The sequence below is a fragment of the Pseudochaenichthys georgianus genome, chromosome 4, assembly GCF_902827115.2.
Source record: "Pseudochaenichthys georgianus chromosome 4, fPseGeo1.2, whole genome shotgun sequence".
Classification (NCBI taxonomy): domain Eukaryota; kingdom Metazoa; phylum Chordata; class Actinopteri; order Perciformes; family Channichthyidae; genus Pseudochaenichthys; species Pseudochaenichthys georgianus.
Window position 1 is genome coordinate 8,710,041 of NC_047506.1, and position 21,065 is coordinate 8,731,105.

Sequence of the window (21,065 nt, forward strand, 5' to 3'; positions counted from 1 at the left end):
GCTTGTGTTAAAGAGATTGTCTAGATAATTAATCCCAAATGTTACGCTGTTCACCCAAAACTCGCAGGCATTCTAGCCCTTTATTTGTTCTTCTTCTCCCCTTACTCTCTTCCGTGCCCTTCTACCATTAGTTATTACGTGTCATTTGTTAGACGCTTTTTTTTGGCAAATCATTTATATTAAGGTGACTATATAAGGTTGTGCAGTGATCAGCACTAGCAGGCAAACACAACCGAGTTTACCTGAGTTTTGCTTAGAAATAAAATTGTTATGTTTGCAGGCTTTAGAAAGTGCAGTGAGACCATTATATACCGCCACTTTCCACTGAAACCAATATAATCCAGTGTAAAATAGGGTTTCAGGCCCTGTGACTAACTCATTCTTCTGGCAATGATACACACTTCCAAACACACACTATACAAATGCATGCACACAGTAGTCATTTGACAGAAAAACAAAACAAGACAGAGTTACAGAAAACCTAAAGAAAAGTAGAGCAAAACTCCCCCTAAAGAGGACGGCGGGTGAATCTGGGGCAGACCGATAGGACGGCTTTTGAGTACGTCGATGTCAACAGCAACACCAGCAACTGCAGATTGGAAGCAGCCAGCAGACAATGAACTGTAGCCGACACTCTGAGACTAATGAGCAGGAGAGCAGGCCGAGGGGAATCGCTTCAGAAAGCTCCAGACGCTCTGTCACTTCTTCATTGTGCTCTCTTTTATCTGACCTCATATTCTACCTTGTCTCTCACATATACATGTTCTTACAGTGAAGGTAATGTTTTTGTTATGTAAAGTCACTAGCTGTAAATAAATGATTGTATGATGATGCGTTGGCATATAAACTGTCCTCTGATGTAAAAAGCTTATCCACAGGAACTACTTCCATATTGCAAACTTCCTTGTTAACATTCAATATCTCTGTGACTTAGTGCATCTTAATGAGGGCATGTCTGAATTTGCAGGGGAACAGAGTTTTGCTCTCACAGACCCGCATAAACATTCTCTTTCTCACCGTAACCACACAGTTTACCCAAGTGTTTCAAATTCCTGACTCTATCTCTACATTATTTGTCCCTAATGACACATCAGAGTGTAAGGGAGTACTGCTGAATGTGTAAATACTAGCTGTAAAGAAGTATTTTGAGGCTTCGGTGTGTGCTGTGCAAAGTCAGATAAATAACTTTACGTAATGTCACTTGAGTGCTACATTTAATAATGAAAGAAATCCTAGGGTGTGGAGTCAGAAAGAAGTGAGTTTACCGTACCTCGCTAACTTGCTGCTCACGCTATAGCTGCAGGATAAATTAGCCGATAAGAGCATCAAATAGCTGATCTCCATGCTTACTGTTGGCGACCGTTCGTGTGTAACGTTGGCAGCTTTTGACGAGAAAGAGAATCCGTGGCATGAAAAAAAGATGATATCTCTTGTTCAGCTTCATAAATGTTTTATTATTTTTTTATACTGACAATCCTGGGTCCAACAGTGTTACATAAACTACTTTATTCATGTAGCACATTTCAACACAAGGCATTTAAAAGTGCTTTACAAAAAATGCTAAACTTATGCAGGAGAAACCCATTATAAAATGACATTTTAAAAACAGTTATTAAAAAAGCCAAGAGAATAAGAAAAACTATAACATCGAATCAGACAGGTATTATTTGATTTATATAGCGTTCAAAGGTATCAGTCACTCAGCCCTCATCATGCCATTGCTTCTGGACCACAGGTTGCTATTGTTGGAATCCCATTGGTCAATTAGTCATGTCACTCCAAGTGTATCTCCCCTCACACGCTCTACACTCTTGTTAAGCCTCACTACACTGAGTACTTTGGCTGAACTTGTCATCTACAAACTGCTGTGTGAAGTTTTATAGTTCTTTGTTTACTGGTTTGTTTGTTTTGTATATCATTGTTGTAAGAGTGGGTGTTTTTGTGATCAAGTATCGGCTCTCAGAGTTGACAGAGAGGCTGAGGAGGAAGGCAGCTTGAGTTCACAGTCTTTCTTAATCTTTTCTTTTCTGTCTCTGAATGTAGTGCCACCGTGTAAACTGGTGACTCAGCAGAAAGTTTGTCTCAACATTTATTTGTGTGTCCTCTGGGTCTTTAGAGGCTATTAATGCTAATGAAGATTAATGCATTCTAATAACACGTCGAGAAGGATACGTGCCAAGAATGAGAAGAAAAGGGAACTGGAGCATCTTGGTTTACTTCGCACACGGGGGTCTCCTGAAGAGAGAACAAACACTGACAGAAACTCAGGTGCACAAACACTGACTCAGGCAGATGCACACACAACACATCCCTAAAGTATTGCCTAAGTCTGGCAACAAACTATTCAAATTGACTAATAGCGAGGCATCTCACTCACTCCTTATGCTTTTGTGTTCAGGACTTGCCAACTCTCCTCCTAACAGCAAGTTAGGAGCACTTTATTCTCATTCAAGGTGCTTAATTAGACAATTTCCCTGAAGCAACTGTCATTCTCTCTCCTGAGTCGCGGGAGGTTCAGGCAGAAAAGAAAGAAACTGGTAGAGAAGAGGGAGGAAGCATAGAAGCAGGTCTTACAATAGATGAAAAGAGAAAAAGAAGGAGTGTGAGAACAGTGAGTGTTCCTCTGCTGTGCATTAATGAAGGTTTCTGATGGAGCGCTGTGAAGCAGTACTTTGGGCTGTGCTGGAGGTTCAGTTCACTTCTGTTCTACCGCTTTCTGATATTTCCAAGAAAACTGTAAAAGTACTCTGATGGCCAAGGTATAAAGCCGGGCTTACATTTACTGTTATCTCACAGTTATTTCCACCACAGAAAGTTTCAGGAGCTTAGGAACCTGAACTTTGCACAACAGGAACATGTTTTAGTTTTGTCGCTTGACTTCATGCAGAAAGCAATATAAAAATAAGTTGTATAGAGACAGATGACTTTCTAGTCATCTGTCTCTATACAACTTATTTTTATATTGTTTATATTTATAAGAGTTCAGCAGAAAAAAAGCATTATTTTATTTATAATTTGTACTGAATAATGTATATACAGTGTGGCGCAGTGGGTTGTGCGTAGGTGTTCGCATCAGGGGTCACAGGTTCAAACCCCACTGCAGTACAGTATTGAGTATGTAAGTCGCTTTGGATAAAAGCGTCTAACAAGTGACATGTAATGTAATATATCTGTATGTAGTCAGCTGAGTTGATGGTTAAACTACTAAATTACTACAGCGAGTAGTTATAAAAAGGTTTTCTGTGATGCCGCCACATTTATGCTAGACTATTCTTATCTATTTGCAAAGGGAAGGAAGAATATTTTAGCAGGTTTTCCCAAATGTAAGACACCAACAAACCAATGCACATGCTAATTGTGGTTGGAAAAGGGATATAATAAAACAGTTGCTAGCTTAACGGTAGTGCTTATCTCCTGGTGATTTCATAACTAAACACGTTGCCTTTGAGAATGTGTGATCGCTTGTGTGTGCTTTATATTAGCTGCACACTGATAGAGTATTATCTCTAGAACAAAACTGAAACAGACAAAAATACACATATGTCGAGTGTGTGTGCTCTCCTCACCTTACACCAATTAAACACTGTATTTGTATTAAGCGACTTGTTGTCTTTTGCCCGCGCTGCCCTCACTTTTACCTCTGCCCCCCCCATCAGCATCAATCTGCATAGACACATCTATCGACTCATTATGCAGAATGAGCCTTCAGACTGGCATTGGTCCTTCATGTTGTGCTTTGTAGCTGTATTACTGTAACATACATAACTCCTAGTTGTGAGAATCACACTATTAAGATTTTCCATGAATCAATATTGCACTTGTTACAACCATTCATTATTCCACAGTCCGTTTTTTACATTCTTCTTAAATTGTCACCTTTTGTTGCTGGTTATTTATCTCTCTCTCACTTCTCACTCCTCTCTGTCAACTGCTGTCATCTGAATGCTTGCAAATGGCACACTGAGCTGTCAGCCTTCACACAGGGAGGAGGCAGAATGACACACACACACACACACGTACACACATTCTCGTCATTCAGGGATCTAAAAAAGAGGAATCGTGGAAATGTCCCTCGGTGATGTGGATAAACGAGCCAATCAGTCATCTGGAAGTATAAGACTTTTATTTCCTAACTGCCGCTCACTAAAGTCTGTGGGAATATTAATCGCCGAAACATACCCCCCGCCTCTCTCTTTGCCTGACAGAGGGGAAATAGGAAAGAGAAGACGACTTAAGTAATGTCTAAATATTTGAAGAGGTTGATGTGATGTGGGGCTTTGAGCCTCACTGTCAGCGAGTGGGAGAAGAAATCAGCAGAGACTATGTTGAAGATCTGAGGGGGAGAAAACATGCCTATTTACTTTTTCCCTCTGATTTTCTTTCTCTCTGCGTCTCTTGGTCTCTGTTTCTGTGACTGCTTTGCTTTATTTGTCTGTCTCTCTGTTTTCAGTGCTCCCACCGTGCATTTCACTGCGTTAGATGTACTTTGTCTTCCTTGTACACTAAATGATATTATATATGAATGTAAATCCCAAGTAGAAATCACACCACGCTTGCATGTGTGTCGTTTATAGTTCTTGTTTTAAGCTATTAGTCGGGTCTTTTTTGTGGTCAGCATTGGCCTTACATAGCAGATATTCACAGCAGTCGGTGTGATCGAATGAAGGTGTGCATATTTAATTTGTTTTGTCTCAGCGACACCTACCCTGACTCTCCTGTCCCTGTAGATAATAAACCACCGTCCACCTTCATGAGCCAAACTGGACCCACTCCCAATGCCAACACAATGTACAAGCTGCCATGTGGGCAAACATTTTGAGCAGGTAGCTTCCAGGTCAGATGACGGAGTGAGTAAATTAGCAGTCAGCAGAGCAAATCACAGCTGCCGGGTCTGATTTTTGGTCTCATAAGACCAGAGATTACCGTAGTTACATCGTTCTACCGAATGCTAATCTACTGCTCTCTGCTCAGAAGCAAACCGTCTGTGCTACAGGGAACATGTTGGCTGCAAAATGTTGACTCTGAAGCAGCCAGTGTCCTGTAAAGCTGTGATAAATTCCCAATGTTAACCTAGTCGTTTTGTCCTGTCCTCTCAAAAAGGCACATGTTTTAACATCCATTAGAGTTTACTCGTGTTAGCTTGTATAAAGGGGTTTCAATCATGTCAAAGCAAAGGAAATATTTGAAGGAAACCAAGGATTGATTCGACCCGAGCGCTATAGACAGACACTGTACTCATATTCACAAGCACAATCTGAACAAGAAGTAATCCCAGGATCATCTTTCAATAACAAATGGGGCTAACCAGAAAGCCACTGAGCCACCCAGAGGAGGGTAAAAGGTTACAGTGGCTAATTGGATTTCATGTCATTAGCATGTTTTGAGGTCATCAGATCCAGTCCCCAGACAACCATGAGAAACTTGAGCTGGCCATGTAATGGATAAATTACCCACAGTTACAATAATCGTTGTCAGAGCTACTCGCATTACTGCTCAGAAGAAATTAATAGATACAGTAGGAGAAGTAGCCATTTTACAATTTTACAATTCCTCAATTACTGAGCTGAAGTCCAAAAAGGAACTCAAGCACTAAACGTCTGTATTGAATGATTAAACTAAATCATTTTCATGTGCAGCTTCAACATAAGAGCTCATACCTTTCATGCTGGATTTTGATTAACATGAAGAACACGTATTTACGTTCTTGTTACTTTAAGAGAACCCGCCGTACATTTTCTAAAAGTAGTACGACTGGAGCAAAACCCTGAGGTGATGACTCACTACTTCAGTCTGCGTGTATGTTAAATCTTGTTTGTAAATACTCAGATTAGAATGACAGGAATGCATCTTAGTGTCATTTTTTTACTGACATGGATTTATGATCCAAAAATGTCTGTGATGAACCTCATTTTATATGTAAAGAAATGCAAATAATTATTGAGTGAGTATTAGTTGATTTGGCGAACATCCAGGCGCCTCTTTTAAAGTCATCGAGCCTTGTCAATCACATTTTTACTTTAGTAGGGCATAGAATTTCTTAAATATGCTTCGTAAAGAAAGATTACCATATTTCTTACCACCACAATACTTGGTGGAGACCTGGCTTAACCTGTATAATTCAAAAACATATTTAAAGAGAAACATTTTTTAAAACAAGTAGCCATGCAAAACCTTTGGTTTCATAAAACACTTTTAAGTTTGTGACATTTTGATTTGAATAACTTATTATGTGATCAAACTAAAACTAAAGCTTTTGGTATTTTACGGTTTTCAGATGCTTTGATTGAAGTTACTCAGCCCATGACTCAATGTAACAGTGGTAATAGAACATTTCTTTACATTATAGGACACCAGACGGACTGTATAGGACTGAATAATCACAGACACTTGCCTCCATATATTTCCCAGATAACTTTTCTCTCTCTATTCTTCATCGCTCTCTTTCTATCTGCAACCAACATGCACATGTGAATGTTTGAATGATCACTCACTTATCTGTGTCTGACCTTGAGCCTTTCAGCTTTACAGTATGTTAGCTGAATGAGACATGAAGAAGACATGCCACTTCTGAGAGTCAAATATCTTAGCATGCTATTGCATGTCGGATAAACTGTAGGTTATTTATATTTACACATCGCTCATCATCATTACTTTCAGTTACAATGTTCATCACTTTTACACTAACCGTATCTTCTGAGCAAGATAATATTAAGAGTTGGGAGAAAGAATATATAAATATATGTTGAAATATTTAAGTTGCATGCCGAGTCCGACTGAGTTTGTTTTGCAAAACATAACATAACACCAACGAGACCTTGAACCGAGGAGGCAGATTTTCTGGGAGCCGATGCATTGCATGTTGGGAAAGAGTGTCATTGCACTTCTCAGCATTGTACCTCAGACAGCCCTGAACAACATGGTGAATGGAGCAGAGCGTATCGGTTTTAAAAGCACTTACCTTCTCAATGCAGTATGCAGGTTTCGAGGTCCTTGTTTTATATTACATTGTAGAAGGGCTTTCATAATGGACTCCTCTCTGCTCTGCATCTCTCTGCATACTAAGCAGGGCCCCATACGGCCCAATTTGCACCTCACAATTTACTGGTGTCGCTTCACATTTGGTGGGGGAAAAGCTGAGGCCTTTTCCCTGATCCGCACACTGCAGGGAGGGGTAGGGGGCACAAGGGGGGGAGAGCGGAGGTTGCTTAGCTCAGTGGTTCCCAACCTTTTTTCCCAAGAGCCCCCCCAAATGACTCCGGTTGGAAGTTGCGCCCCCCCCCCCTCCCACACACACACACACACACAAGGGGGGGTACAACAGCAGTAATTAAAGTGTAAAAGTCTCAAAAATGCTACAACTACTGTCACAAACTGGATGAATGTGAAGTATTTTGTTAAAGGAGGATGAAAGCGTAATTAAGGAGCACTATTGGAGTGACTTTGATGGTTATTGGACTCAGGATTAATTCGTTTGGATTCCCGCTGTATGAAGAAATTAAAGGACGGCGGCGGCGCAAGTGGAAACAATTCACAAAGGCATTAAACTGTTGCTCAAAGTAAGCCAGATTTTTATGTGGATTCAAAAGTCGTAAATAAACTACAAAATGGAGGAGAACGATCTGATCGGAGCAACTGTGACAAATAATCCAACTGAAACCGGCATGGACAATATGTTTTAAAAATGCGCTTATCCAGAAAAGCCTGGTTTGGACACTTTACGGGCAGAAGAAACATTTATATTAAAGAAAGAATTATACATTTCTGTCTTGTTATGCCTTTAATAGCTACTAACTTGAATTTTTATTCAAATGAATAAATCAATTATTTTGTATGTTTTATTGTAATGTAGAGACAAGGCTTTTAGTGACAATCATGTATTGCTTTACAATTATATGTAAAAAAATAAAATAAAAAGTCAAAGATATTTGGCCTCAAATCATCTGAGGCCTGGCACCCCCCCTGCGTCCCCCAGGTTGGGAACCACTGGCTCAGCTGACGGATAAAGCCTGAACCACCTCCAATCCACCATTCATTTCCACATTTTCAGGTACACAGACGTATGCACACATACACAATCCAGTGCTGAACAGAAAGCCACACACACACACACACACACACACACATCACATCTGAAATGTACAGCTTATAACACACAGCTAACCCCCCTGACAGATGAGGGGCGATAGTTGAGAGAGATGAAGGGAGGAGGAGAGGATGGGTGGAGGGAGAGTGTGTGTGCTGACAGGACTGTGACAGGGCTTAATTACCAAGCGAGAGCTGTGCACTGGAAGCACTTTCTAAGGATTGTTGTCATTTGAATAGATTAAAACGCCCTTTCACTGGTCTAAGCTGTCTCACTGCCGGCTTGCCTCTGCTGCGGATTAACAGTCAAATCAAAGAGATGAAGAGAGAGATGGAGACTGGGAGGAGTGTCACAGAGGGCACTAAAAGCAAGATGGTGCTGAAGGAGAAGGAGAGGGAAAGAGGGGGAAAGGCAATATATAGATTTTGCGTGCTGCAGGACATTAGGAATCTGCTGTGGTGATACAAAAACAAATACAAAAGAACAATGGCTGTTGCCCTCTTAGTCCTAAATCCTCCATCCCTGTGCAAAGCAGTTATTCTGTGGATGTTTAACGATTTGAAAAAACCCACATTTCTCTTACGATGGATTTCCCGTTGTCTAATCGCTGTCTTCTTCAATTACCTCCCCCTTCTTTTTGCAAATTGCCCTTTCCACCAGACACTGAGGGCTGCGAGCACACATGGAGGAAGTTCCACGGCCACTGCTACAGGTACTTCAGCCGGAGACACACCTGGGAGGACGCTGAGAAGGACTGCAGGGAGCACAGCGGACACCTGGCCAGTGTCCACAGCCTGGCCGAGCAGAACTTCATCAGAGGTGGGTGGAGGTCAAGTATAAAGCAATAACGAAAATTAAATTGGCTCAGAAAGTGTACATGTTTTCTTCTGAATACATTACACTGCAGGAAGTCAGACCAATGTATGTCTTGCAAAGTCATAGAAGTGTTCAGAGTTACCTAGGACAGGGTTGCCAACATTGGGTACCTGGCTGGAGTGAGATTTTGATATCATGGGTTTAATTACACATATGCACACTAAATGACTGCTATCATGTCAGCAGCGGGACCTTAGCATATATATATAGGATATATATACAATATATACAAATACACAATATTGGACACAGACTATAAAGGGCACAATGTTTCATTCACTAATGAAAGTCAAACACATGTTTGTTTCCACTGTTTTATTGTGTGCCTTTAAGTAATTAATTAACTTATCGTACGATAAATAAAAATGAACTCAATAAATGTCCATTTACATGAGGATGTGACTAGCAGTTTGAAAGGATGTACTTGAATTATTATTATATATTATCATTATGTAAGTGGTCTAAAATAGTCATACAACGGTGCCGACAATATTATCGTTTATCGCAATAATTTCCGGGAAAATGTATCCATCCAGATTAATTATCGTGAGAGGCCTACATGAAACACACACACACAGAGAAATCTACAGACTTACTCCAAACTGCCAAATATATTAATTAACACACTCTCACTCTCAGGGACGTGCACAGGTACGGGCTAATGTTGCCCGGGTAACGGCCCGTTTGGCCTTTTTGGCTGACCTGCCCCTCTGGAGAGAGCGAGAGTTTGTTTTTCTTTTTTCTGTTGTGGCCGAATCAACATGATAAACCCATAATTAGTATTGTAGCGTCTCGCTGCGGGAAACACACTTTGTCAGCGCTGTCATCTGCCGGTGCGTTAAGACCACCTCAGTGTCGGATTTTGGAAACTTGATTTTGAGTTGTCTCATGGCAGTTAGGGTATAAGGGACAACCCAGGGGACTTTACTTCCTCTTGATACCGGCGGTTATTTACAAAAAAAACACCTAAATATACATGTTATTGTGCTTCTGTCTTTCTGTGTCTTTTCATCTGTAAACTCCCTCAACGGGGCCGCTCTCTCTCTTTTCTTGATCGCCCTCTCACGGGTGAACAGTTCAATGTCCCGCTTCATTGTAGGATGTCTGCTATGTCTCTACCACTTTAGTTTGACCATCTCTGTTATTAAGTTATGGAATACTAAATAAATAAGTAATTAGATAGGCTACCTTACCGTTACTGCGCTCGTAAAGAATGATAAGAATAAGAATAATGCGTATTGAACTGGTTTCATTAATTAGTGAGTTTATTTGAGCTAATTAGCCTAGTTAGAAGCCCTATTTTATCAGAATGTCTGCACAGCAGTTACAAAGGTCAAACTACATTAAAACAGGATTGTCCCCATTTTGTCTTTAATAGTTACTAACATTAGATATTTTAATGAGATATGGACCGCAAAACAAAAAATGTCCCTGGTTTTCATTTTTAAAATTAAGTAGTCGCCTTATTTTGAGATGTGAATTACTGTTCAATTTAGTTGATGTAATAATCGTTTGGTTTCTTTTACATTAAAAACAAGTTACAGTTTTCAAAATGCCTTATGGTTTTTTTCGGGGGGAGGCCCTTTTTCCAGTTTAGAGCAATAGCTCCTCCAAATGTCTGTGCACGTCCCTGCTCACTCTCATATACGTTTTGACTATATTTTGGCCTAGTAGAACAATAAGCAGCAGACTTTTACTTTGTTATAATTTCCACTGGATCTTAGATCTGCGCATGCGCAATACAGGTCGAAGATTGACCAACCGGCTCCCACTGCTCTGCTGTCTGTTAACGTTGGGGAATGGTCCACTCATTAGATAATTAATCAAAACTTCAGTATTTAGTGAAACATTATGTTTAAACCATACCCTGAAGAAATCAGCGATATTCCTCGGTAAATAATGATTTTATAGCTCTTTTTTATCAAAACCTGTATATTCCGTCTGGCCGCCGCCATTTTTGCCATTTTCAGTAGTCACGTGATGGTCGTGACGTCATCCATGCGTTCACTTTGTCAACACACGGAAACATGGCTATAGTATTTGAGTTCGGACTCGTCAGCAGAGGAAGAAGTTTTGACCAATGTGAAGAGATTGGATGGGGGAATTCAGCCATACATATCAGTATGACAATACGACACCCTCTGTCCTTAGACCCTCACATCGTACAAGGAAAAACTTCTGAAGAAAACCCACAGTTTAAAGGGAACATGGGAGAAACCTCAGGGAGAGCAGCAGAGGAGGGATCCCTCTCCCAGGACGGACAGATGTGCAATAGATGCCGTGTGTAAATTGAAAAGATAATACATTTGCAACATAGGTAGTCCAAATGTTTGGAAATGCATGTGTGTATAATGGGAAGATGATATAAGATACTATATGTATGCATGTAGTACCACCCTTGCTAGCGATTCCCTCTCTAGTTTAGCATACTCAGCTTCGTTGTCCCTGGCCATAGAATCACGATTTTATGGGGCCGGAAAAAACTGGGGGGAAATACACACTAGCCGGTACTACGCTATATGGAAAGGCCACCAAAAACTGTCCTGGCCTGGACGCTAAAGGACGTTAAAACGGGGCTAGCCGCTGCAATGGAAATGCGCTATAACATACCTTATTCTTACTCCGAGCACTACTTCTGCTCCTCCGTCGCTTCACACTTGCAGAGGGCGATTTCTCAACTGGCCGAACTGGTGTCCTGGTCGGTGATGACATCAGAAAGACCGATGGTACTGCATCTCCATTAAGTAATGGTTGTTCCATAAATCCCATGTTATGTTTTATCATACTCTCAGAGTAGTCGCCTGTGAATCTTTCGGTTCGGGCCGGCCACATTTCGCTAGCCACTGCCTCTGAATGTACTTCTTACGCTTACCTTTTGGCAACAGATGGAACCGAGCATTCCGTGGATTGTTCCTATCAGAATTGTGGCAATATTTCGCGATACAGTGAGGCATATTTGAAGAGAGAAACTACAGTAAATAACATGGAGATCAACGTGTCTTCGAAAACCAAACGCATGGTTTACGTCACGTCCGGAAAATGGCGGCGCCCACAGTGTTGATGTTATTTCGGTATATAATCAGTTTAAAATCACTGATAATGTCATCGGATTAAAAAAAAAAAAAAGACTGGCAGAGACTGGTCTGTTTTATCGGATGATAATTATTTAAAAATGAGTGTCATGAGCATACCATTCCTTTAAGAGTGGTGGGGGCGGGGAGGGAGCGGATCGGCAGCTTGAGCAGCTGTCAACTCAACATTGTAAATAACCAACCAAAAACTATCGCCGGTTCATCTTGTTTTTGGCGTGAGAATAGTTTGGGCAGCGTAAGAGCGTGTGTCACACACCAGATGCGTGAGAGTTGGCAACCCTGATAGGAATGTCTAGTTAGAGTGTTTCCCAGACTTGATTTTCATAAAAATCTTCTCAAAACAATTAAATCACCTAATTGAATCTTTAGTGATCAATACAAAGAGTCTCAACGTATGGTAGGAGCTTTGAAAGGCTGTAATATCTGTAAGCAAACGCTACAATGCTAATGCTAGCATGACAACATGCTCACAAGGACAATGGTAGCACATTCATGTTTAGCAAGTATAATGTTAACTATGATTAACAGCTTGATTTTAACATTTTAGCATGCTTCAAATTGTGAAAAATTGTATAGGCCTCTCACGAAAATGTGAAAACTAGCACTAAACTCAAACAACGTTATTTTTCAGCTATTTGGTCTAAAAACCTTATTATTACACAAATATAAATTGTTTGAGTTGATGATGGATGAAAAGTCACGATATAGCCAAGGCAATTGCAGCTTGTCCTGTTGGGTAATGACTATGTCAAAGCACATTTCTGTAACTGATATACTCATAGACACTCCTGAAATGATCTGACTGTGTTGCTTCACATCTCTATAAAATATCTGCTTCTCTTACAGCCACCAATCAATTTAAATAATAGCACTTACACATCCTTTCAAATCTAACCAGCTCTCCTTCAGCTGTCTGCCTGCAACACATCAGTGATATCTACTCTTCTTCATTATTATTATCATAACTTGGCAATGGCAGCTCTTTCCTCATGTGTATTCCATAATCCAGTGATACATGTCAGTGTTGTTCTGCTCTGAACGACCTTTGAGGAAGTGTATTGCGCAGACAGACTGTGAAGAACACCCTCAGGAGCCCAGTTTGTTCAGCCAAATAAATGGGTACTATAGGCTCTGATACATTGTCTGTGACAGAACATTTAATATACTTTCATATTCCTTCTTAGGGTGCGATTTGTCTTGAAACAGGTGAAAAATCCACACAGTGCAGATAACCTCATTTGAAACTGAGCTAAATAAGACCGAGTAATTTGACAAAAAAAGAGCTTGATTTAATTTAGTTTAAGGTGGATTTGTGTGGGAAAGATGTTAAATTGTCACATGCCAGAAGAAGATTTTTTTCTACGCTTGTATTAAAAAGAAAAAAGTATTTTATGACTCATTGATTAAATGGTTGTCATGTGTAGCGAAATCAACAGACCTGCTATTTCAAGCATGTTATCCTGAATTATTTCCAAATGCAATTTACGATTTTTTGCCAATTTTCAATGCTGTTCTTAATCCTTTATTTTATTATTCTTAGCTTTTGGCCCCTGGCAGTGCTCTTCATCCACATGTTGTAAAATGGCTATATCACAAGCACCAGTCCTCTCTAATAATGAATCCACCTTCTGTTTTGAACAGATGCCAGGACAGTGTCATCTATCTAGCACCCATCTTTCTTCCATACACGCACGGTTACCAAAAAGTGTTTTTAATTGCTTCGAAAATGGAAGTCTCCACCCCTGCAATAAGAGGATCAGAGCCATTAGGAAGATTAATGGGCCTGTTAATGATGTTAAGCAGATACACCATGATTGAAATTCCATTACATATGTGCAAGCATGTGCACGCGCCAATGCATCGTGCACACAGACCCCCCAAACACACAAATGAGATTAGCCCAAAACACCATTAGTGATTTTTTTCTTTCACAAAAAAAAGTCTCATCCTCAGTTTACCACAGACAGAAACTGTGCATCTCCATTATTGTTCTTCTCTCAGCTGAGGGAGGGTCCCTGCTGATGTTTAGCTCCAGGACTGTGTGTTTGGAGCCTGTTGCACAAAGAATAACCCTGCAGCACAATATGTAACATTAATGAGCACTAAAGTGGCTTTATACGTATAGTAAAGAACAGCTTACCAGTCGGGGGGATATTGCTGAACCTTCGGAGACTGTTGTATTATATTTTCTGCTGCGCTATAAAACCTTTTTGACACATGAATAAGATAACGTGAAGATGTCAGAGAAGTATTTGTCTTTCAGGGAAAGATTTTGAGAATTTTTAGAGCTTTATCCATACGAGAAACTACATTTCAGGGCGTCTTTACTATTGTTTTTTGTACCCGTATTGTAACCTCAACCCCCATAATGATGACCTATTCTACTTGAATGATGTAAGCACCATACTGTACATTATAACATACATTTCTAATGCATTAAAGGGAATTAAAACCCCTTTTTACAGACCTACTTGCTTTTGTTTTGTACCCTGGAGCACTACATTGCAGTCCAAAGGTTGGACACCAATCTATTCCAATTTAAAAAAGTGTATTTCCATTTACTATCCACGCATTTTGTTTACAGAAAAAAACGTTTTTAGACCTGGCTGAGGTGGAAAAGTTGGTGTATCCATGAAAACAATGGGTGTTATATATTTCTTTGTCTGTGGTTTGTGTACTGTGTGTATAATTGTGTGTACTGTATGTATTTCCTCTGTATTCATTTCCTGTTACCTTCTTCTCAGGTCTAAGCCATGACAACACATGGATCGGGTTAAATGATCGCACAGTGGAGGAAGACTTTCAGTGGACTGACAAGATGGATCTGGTGAGGAACTGTGTGTTGTTTTTTCTCATAGTCAGCTGATGATCCCAGTAGTGTTTAAGATCCCAGTGGAAGTATATCATTTGGATTTGCTTGCAGTAACACAGCCGTAAATATCCTGAACAGCAGTTAACTGAAGGGAAACTAATCCATGAATTTCTGTTCCCATTTTCACTGTTACCTATAGCTTGAGATTTCATTAAAAAGATTTTGCAATACAGCTTAATCTACCTATGACAACACATAGTCAGTATGCACAGACACGGGAGGCTTTTGTTTAATTAATAAAAAACATCACAAGGTCATTTAGTAACCATGAATTTAGGAGTGATTCATAAATCATGTTCCACAAAGAGTTTATTGCCATTGCCAATTAGACATGAGATGAGTATCTGATGTTGAGAAAAAAATTGTTGAAATTTTAAAACTAAATATAGTTGTTTAAATGTTTGTCTCCTTTTTGTGCAGCAATATGAGAACTGGCGTGAGAACCAGCCAGACAACTTCTTTGCTGGAGGAGAAGACTGCGTGGTGATGATCGCTCATGAGAACGGAAAATGGAACGACGTGCCATGCAATTACAATCTGCCCTACGTCTGCAAGAAGGGAACAGGTGAGAGCAACGGGCGGATGGAGGAGAGGAGAGAGGAGCATGAAGTACGCTGAGACTTCAACAGCTGATTAAGATGACTGACAGAGAGGTGAGGAGGCAGAGTAGCAGGATGTAAAACTGTAAAAGGCTGCGAGGAGACATCGGATTTAAACAGTGAGACGGCGAGGAATCGGACAGAAGAGGCAATGAGACGGAGAAAAAAGGGCAAAGGAGAAATAACCTCACTGTGCTGTCAGTTCTTTAGTCTGAAATCCTATAAGGGGAGCCGTGAGATGGATAATGAGAAAAGATGACAGGATGTTCTTAAAGCCGTTTTTCATTTTTATCTGAAGGGGATTACAAGTGTTGCAGCCTATTTCTGAGACGACATGTTCCATCGATGGCTTCTAAACACCCTGGCTATAAAATACTTACCATTATACACAGCGCAACAGATTAGCACCATACCTCTTCAATCAGTCCACATGCTTCAGATGCACACTCATTACTGCTCTCCAGCTCAGCGCCCCTTCTTATATCTCTCATAATCTTGCAGCACGACTTTGAAAAGTTCTCCATGTTCTTCTCATCACGGTTTCATTTCCTCTGCCAAATGTTCTGTTTCACTAAGGTGAAGCACGTCTTGAGGCGGAACGTACTTTCTGCTCAGGAAACTTTAGCTCAGCAAAACCAGGGAACAAACGCATTGGATGGTTAAGTTTCTATACGCTGCTACCTCGGCTTCATGTCCCCTGTTGTTGGTCACCTCATGCTCCTCTGAGAGCCTATTACAGCTCCTTTTTGCCAAACATGTGAATATAGGTCAGACTAATGACCGATGGCAAAAATACAAACATAATATAAGCGTAAGGCAGGCAGGTTTAGAGAAATAGCAGGACACAAAAACACAACTTTGCCTGAAGCTTTGACACAAAATGTCGCTCTAAGTTTCACTTTGATAAACGCATGTGGCATCATCAAGATAATGCCATCATGATCTGGGAAAAATGGATGACAGAGGAGATTTCTGGTCGGCTAAATGGTGAATGGGCTGCATTTATTTAGCGCTTTTTCAGTCTTTGCAACCCATCAAAGAACATTTACATATAAGGTCGTCATTCACATTTACACACATTCATGCGCAGGCAGTGGTTGCCATACAAGGTGCTACCTGCTCAGGTAATAATAAGCTTAATCAAATCTTTCTCAGTGAAGTCTGTAGTAATGGGTTATAATGAAGAGCCCTAACCAGACTCAAATTATAGTCATTCAGGCTTATCTTCAGCGTTGCATCTATACTCACTTGTAGAAATGAACAAAGTTGCCTCCCTCATTGTCCCTGTTCTATTATTATATTTGATGGTCCTTAACATAAAAGCCTTAAAGGCTTTACTGATGGTCATTATGTTAATTTAGGCAAATTACTCATGCTTTAACAGATGGTTTGTCTTCAGAGGATACAAGCGTAAGAGCGTACTTCTGAAGCCTCAGGCGACGAACATATCTGATCCTCTATTCTTGTATGAAAGGGAAGGTATTTCCCTCACAAACACAGTGTTGCACCACCTCTGCTGAACACTGTCACAAGTCCCCAGCATCCGGCCCACCTCTGACCCTAATCAGTCAGTTACAATCACCAGCATCTTTTCATCTCCCCCCGCCTCCCCTCAGCCTCTTCTTTCCCTCTAAGTAACCCCATGTAATGTCTTGTCTTATCAGTGGAGTTTGTGAGCTCCATGCTGAGTATTCTCTGCGCTCTCTCTGCTCATCAGCCTGATGAGGCGATAACAGCACCGTGTGAGCCTATCGGACGCCTCAACCAGCCACCCAGTGCGATGTGTCATGCAGATTGTGAAGATGTTTTTGTCATATAAGTGAAAAGAGGTGAGACTGACATCTGATGAGACGATGGTCAGATCTAAGGGAAAGACAGCCAGACTCATGAAACATAGTATTTACACAACTCGCTCTCACAAGCCTCAAATATTACTCACACATTGTAGCGAACCTTGTCAAACCTGCTTCTGATTTCTTCAGATGTCTTTATCTTGAGCTATCTAGCTGGCTAAATATCTGCATAATGATGTAGAAAATGTAATCTGACTTTGTCTCCTTTTGGACAAAAACAATCCAGATCAATAAGACATAACCTGAGGTCTATAGGCCCTCTGATTACAGAAACCTCACAAAATGTATACATGAAAACGTTATGCATTGAAGTGACTTTTGACCTTTTATATTGATGAGCGATACATTTTGTAGTTTTGAATACAGTGTTTTACTACGAAAATCAGCAGTGTTTCATTGCTGAATCCACATTGTATAAAGAATTATAAAGAAGAACAAATGATTTAAGGACAAAAAGAGGCACAGACCAAGTTCTACGTAGACTTCTGAGCTCTTTGAGGGAGGAGGAGGAGAAGGAATTTTCCCAGAAGAGGACATGTAAGTATTACAAAATAGTTCCATTGTTTTGATGGGTCATTATATACAGAGACAGGAAATCAAATTTTGCATGACAGACTCTGCGCTCAGTGCTCTGGGAGATGATAGGCTGTCGTCTCTGCCTTTAGCAGTTGATGTGTCTGTTGGTGTGTAATGTAATCATTGTTGGATAGACAGTGTCTTGTGTAAAACTGTCATTGCTCAAATGTATTTTGAAAGTAAGGGGAAAAACTATTTTTATTTATATAGGAATTACTCAACCAGCTACTGTGAATGCTTCCAGTTGTGTGTGTGTGTTTGAGTGTGCATAGAGCTGTACCAGTCTTAGCTAGTGCAGCAGCCTTTAAAGCAATTGACATTGTAGTTCAGAAGGGATTTGGGGGGAAACAGGTTCCCCTGTGTGTGAGGACGCCACAGGTGAGGGAGAGTATGTGTGTGTGTACTCAAAAAGTACAAACACTCCTTTAGAGTGGTGCAGTGATGATGTATTTCTTTAGGCAAACCGAGAAGTAAGCATTGCAAGGGTTCCCTAGACAAAAAGTCAATTGGGTTTTTCCATTATAACTTTGTATTGGGCAGAAAATAAGATCTTTGGCAAGCACACGTTTATGATTTGTAGATGTTTTGTTCAGCAGTATATTCTACACATATAAACACCGTTTTTTGAAGCACAAATGCAATTGGCAGTAGCAAAAAACGAACTAATTTCCAGGTTGTAAGACTAATTCCTGCACCTCTATTAAACCTAATATACACGTATAATTCCAATGTAATATAAAAGCCCTTGTGTTGATTTATGATCAGTGCTGACGATGAATCTCTCCAGTCTCAGACAGGAAGGAGGAGATAAAGATCCTCTTGAACAAACCCACCTGAGCAGTCTTCCCCTCAGGGATCCTTTTGATCGCTGCTACAGATCGTTACATCCTCCACAGGGAGATGTGCGGGGACCTCCACAGATGGGCCTCCGACCTCCACAGAGCTGCTATCACTGGCTCACAGCAATCTCTGACCAAACACTATCTGTGGAGATTTAGAGAACTGAACTAATTGGTATACTTTTATAATGTATATACTGTAGTATCCTCCTCTGCTTTTCTTTTTTAGTGATAGGTTCTACAATTGTAGAGTATTGTAACTTCTTCTGTATATTTTATATTGTGCGTTCTTCAGATAGGACGTATATAACGCATAATGCTGCTGTGACAAAACAATTCACCTATTTGGGAACAATAAAGTATATCTAATCTAATAATTCAGTACATAGGAAGATATGTAAATAAATACTTTAACAGAAAATGGTCACTCCTAGATATTGAAGAAAACATTTTTTTAAATATTGAAAAGTCTTAAGTTGGGGGCATTGGAGTCTGTTAGTTTGCTCTGTTATTTCAATAAAGTTTATAGGAATCGTGCTTTTCTCTTTGATATATTTTTTTAATTTAATGTTGCACTTCTTACGTCTGTTTAGAGATACAAGTTAAATATCCTGTGGTAAACACACGCTGTGGTCCATCGCATATCATCACCATTTTCCACTTTTTTATCTGGCAGGTGGTCTGGGCTGTGTGTCTTTGTGTCTTCAGCAAACATCCACACAAACATCTCCCGCAGTTGTTTTTTTTAATAAACAACACTGAATCTATCCACATCTACTGTTTCCATGTGAGCCTCGCTGCCAGAGCTGTTTCAACGAGATGCTCACACACTTTCAAGTCTCTCAGATTCAGTGTAGCAGAATCCTAAGTAGGTGTCCGGATGCTTTGAGGCCATGGCGGAGTGCTGAGAGGAACCAGCCTCTAACTCTCAGTGACACACCCACGGAGACACAGGCAGACAGAAAACACACACCTTATGTAACCTGCATGCAGGGGTTTCAGCTTGTACACCACCTTAAATGAACTGCATGAAAAGATACCCACCTTTGCCATCTGTAAGTGATACATTCAGCAACGTACAGTGTATTTCTTCTAGATTTTAAATTTGAATACATACATTAAGAAACTCTAAAATCTCATCTCCTATTTCCTCTGCACGAGTAAGTCACCTCTCCTCTTCAGCGTCCTCTCTTCTTTTCTCTTCTCTAAAGAGTGAAAGACCACCATGATCTTATGGGTATAAGATAAGATAGTACTTTATTGATCCCAATTTAGCAGCATAAAAAGACTTGGCATTGTACATACAAATTTAAAGACAAGAAATAAACAAGAAAGTTGAAAATATACATGTTGAATGTATCTTAAATATGTGACTTAAAACTGTATAAAAACTCAACTTATGACAGCTTCTGACATCCATGTATGCAAATACTGATGTATTCACTAAAGGTCACAACTCCATTGCAGTGGAGCTAATGAAACGGACCGCTCCATTTGCTTTCCCTGAGTTTAGTGACATTTTCTTTTATCCCCACTTCAATACCTTCTGACTTTGCCTGCCCCCGCTACGAGTAATCATTCAACAGTGTGTAGGTGAGGGCTAATGGAAAACTACCTTTGAGCCTTTCATTTGTGTTGAGTGTGTGATCGTCTCAAGTGAGAAGGAAAGTGCTTTTCGCCCCCTTTTCTTCCACATTGCATTAAACTGTATATATGGCATTACAACTTTCATCAGATTTAATGACATTGTTTCTCCTATTAAGAACTTGAGAGGTATTAGGACAAGGACAAGGGAATTAAGAGGGTTTGTAAACATTTTCTGATTGCTGATTAAGACCTCATATCACCGCTTGTAGCACTGAAGTGTGTAAATCACATTCAAGGGTGGAAGCAATGCTCTGGTGTCGGCAAATTAGAGAAGTTTTTACCTCAAACTCATTTCCACGACTTTTATTCCTTCTGACTGTTAGCCAGATATCATCTCTGATAGAAGCTCAACCTGGAAACGTACAATAACGTCAAATTGTATTATTTGTAATACTACAGAGTATCATGCTCTGGCGTGATATTTTAATGGACCAAAAGCCAGTGGAAAAATAATCCACTTAGGACTTTTATGACTGCCACTTAGGCATTTTTACACGTTAAGATCCATGATTGTACTGTATTCTGTGTAAACTATACGTTGTGCCCTTTGTGTACTAACTTAGCTAATTTAATGGACAATAAAGTAATCTATATCTACATTTGTATTGGACGCCATCAAGGGGCCCAA

At 40.2% G+C, this 21,065-nt stretch overlaps 1 protein-coding gene across 3 annotated transcripts in view; it reads left to right on the forward strand.

The window, feature by feature from the left end:
• ncanb (neurocan b) overlaps positions 1-21,065 on the forward strand; it is a 188,328-nt gene that overhangs the window by 159,929 nt on the left and 7,334 nt on the right. For all 3 annotated transcript variants that reach the window (XM_034080376.2, XM_034080377.2, XM_034080378.2), the window contains 3 exons: positions 8,744-8,902; positions 14,796-14,878; positions 15,344-15,488. In XM_034080376.2, the coding sequence (XP_033936267.1) occupies positions 8,744-8,902; positions 14,796-14,878; positions 15,344-15,488 (387 nt within the window). The remainder of the gene's footprint in view (positions 1-8,743; positions 8,903-14,795; positions 14,879-15,343; positions 15,489-21,065) is intronic.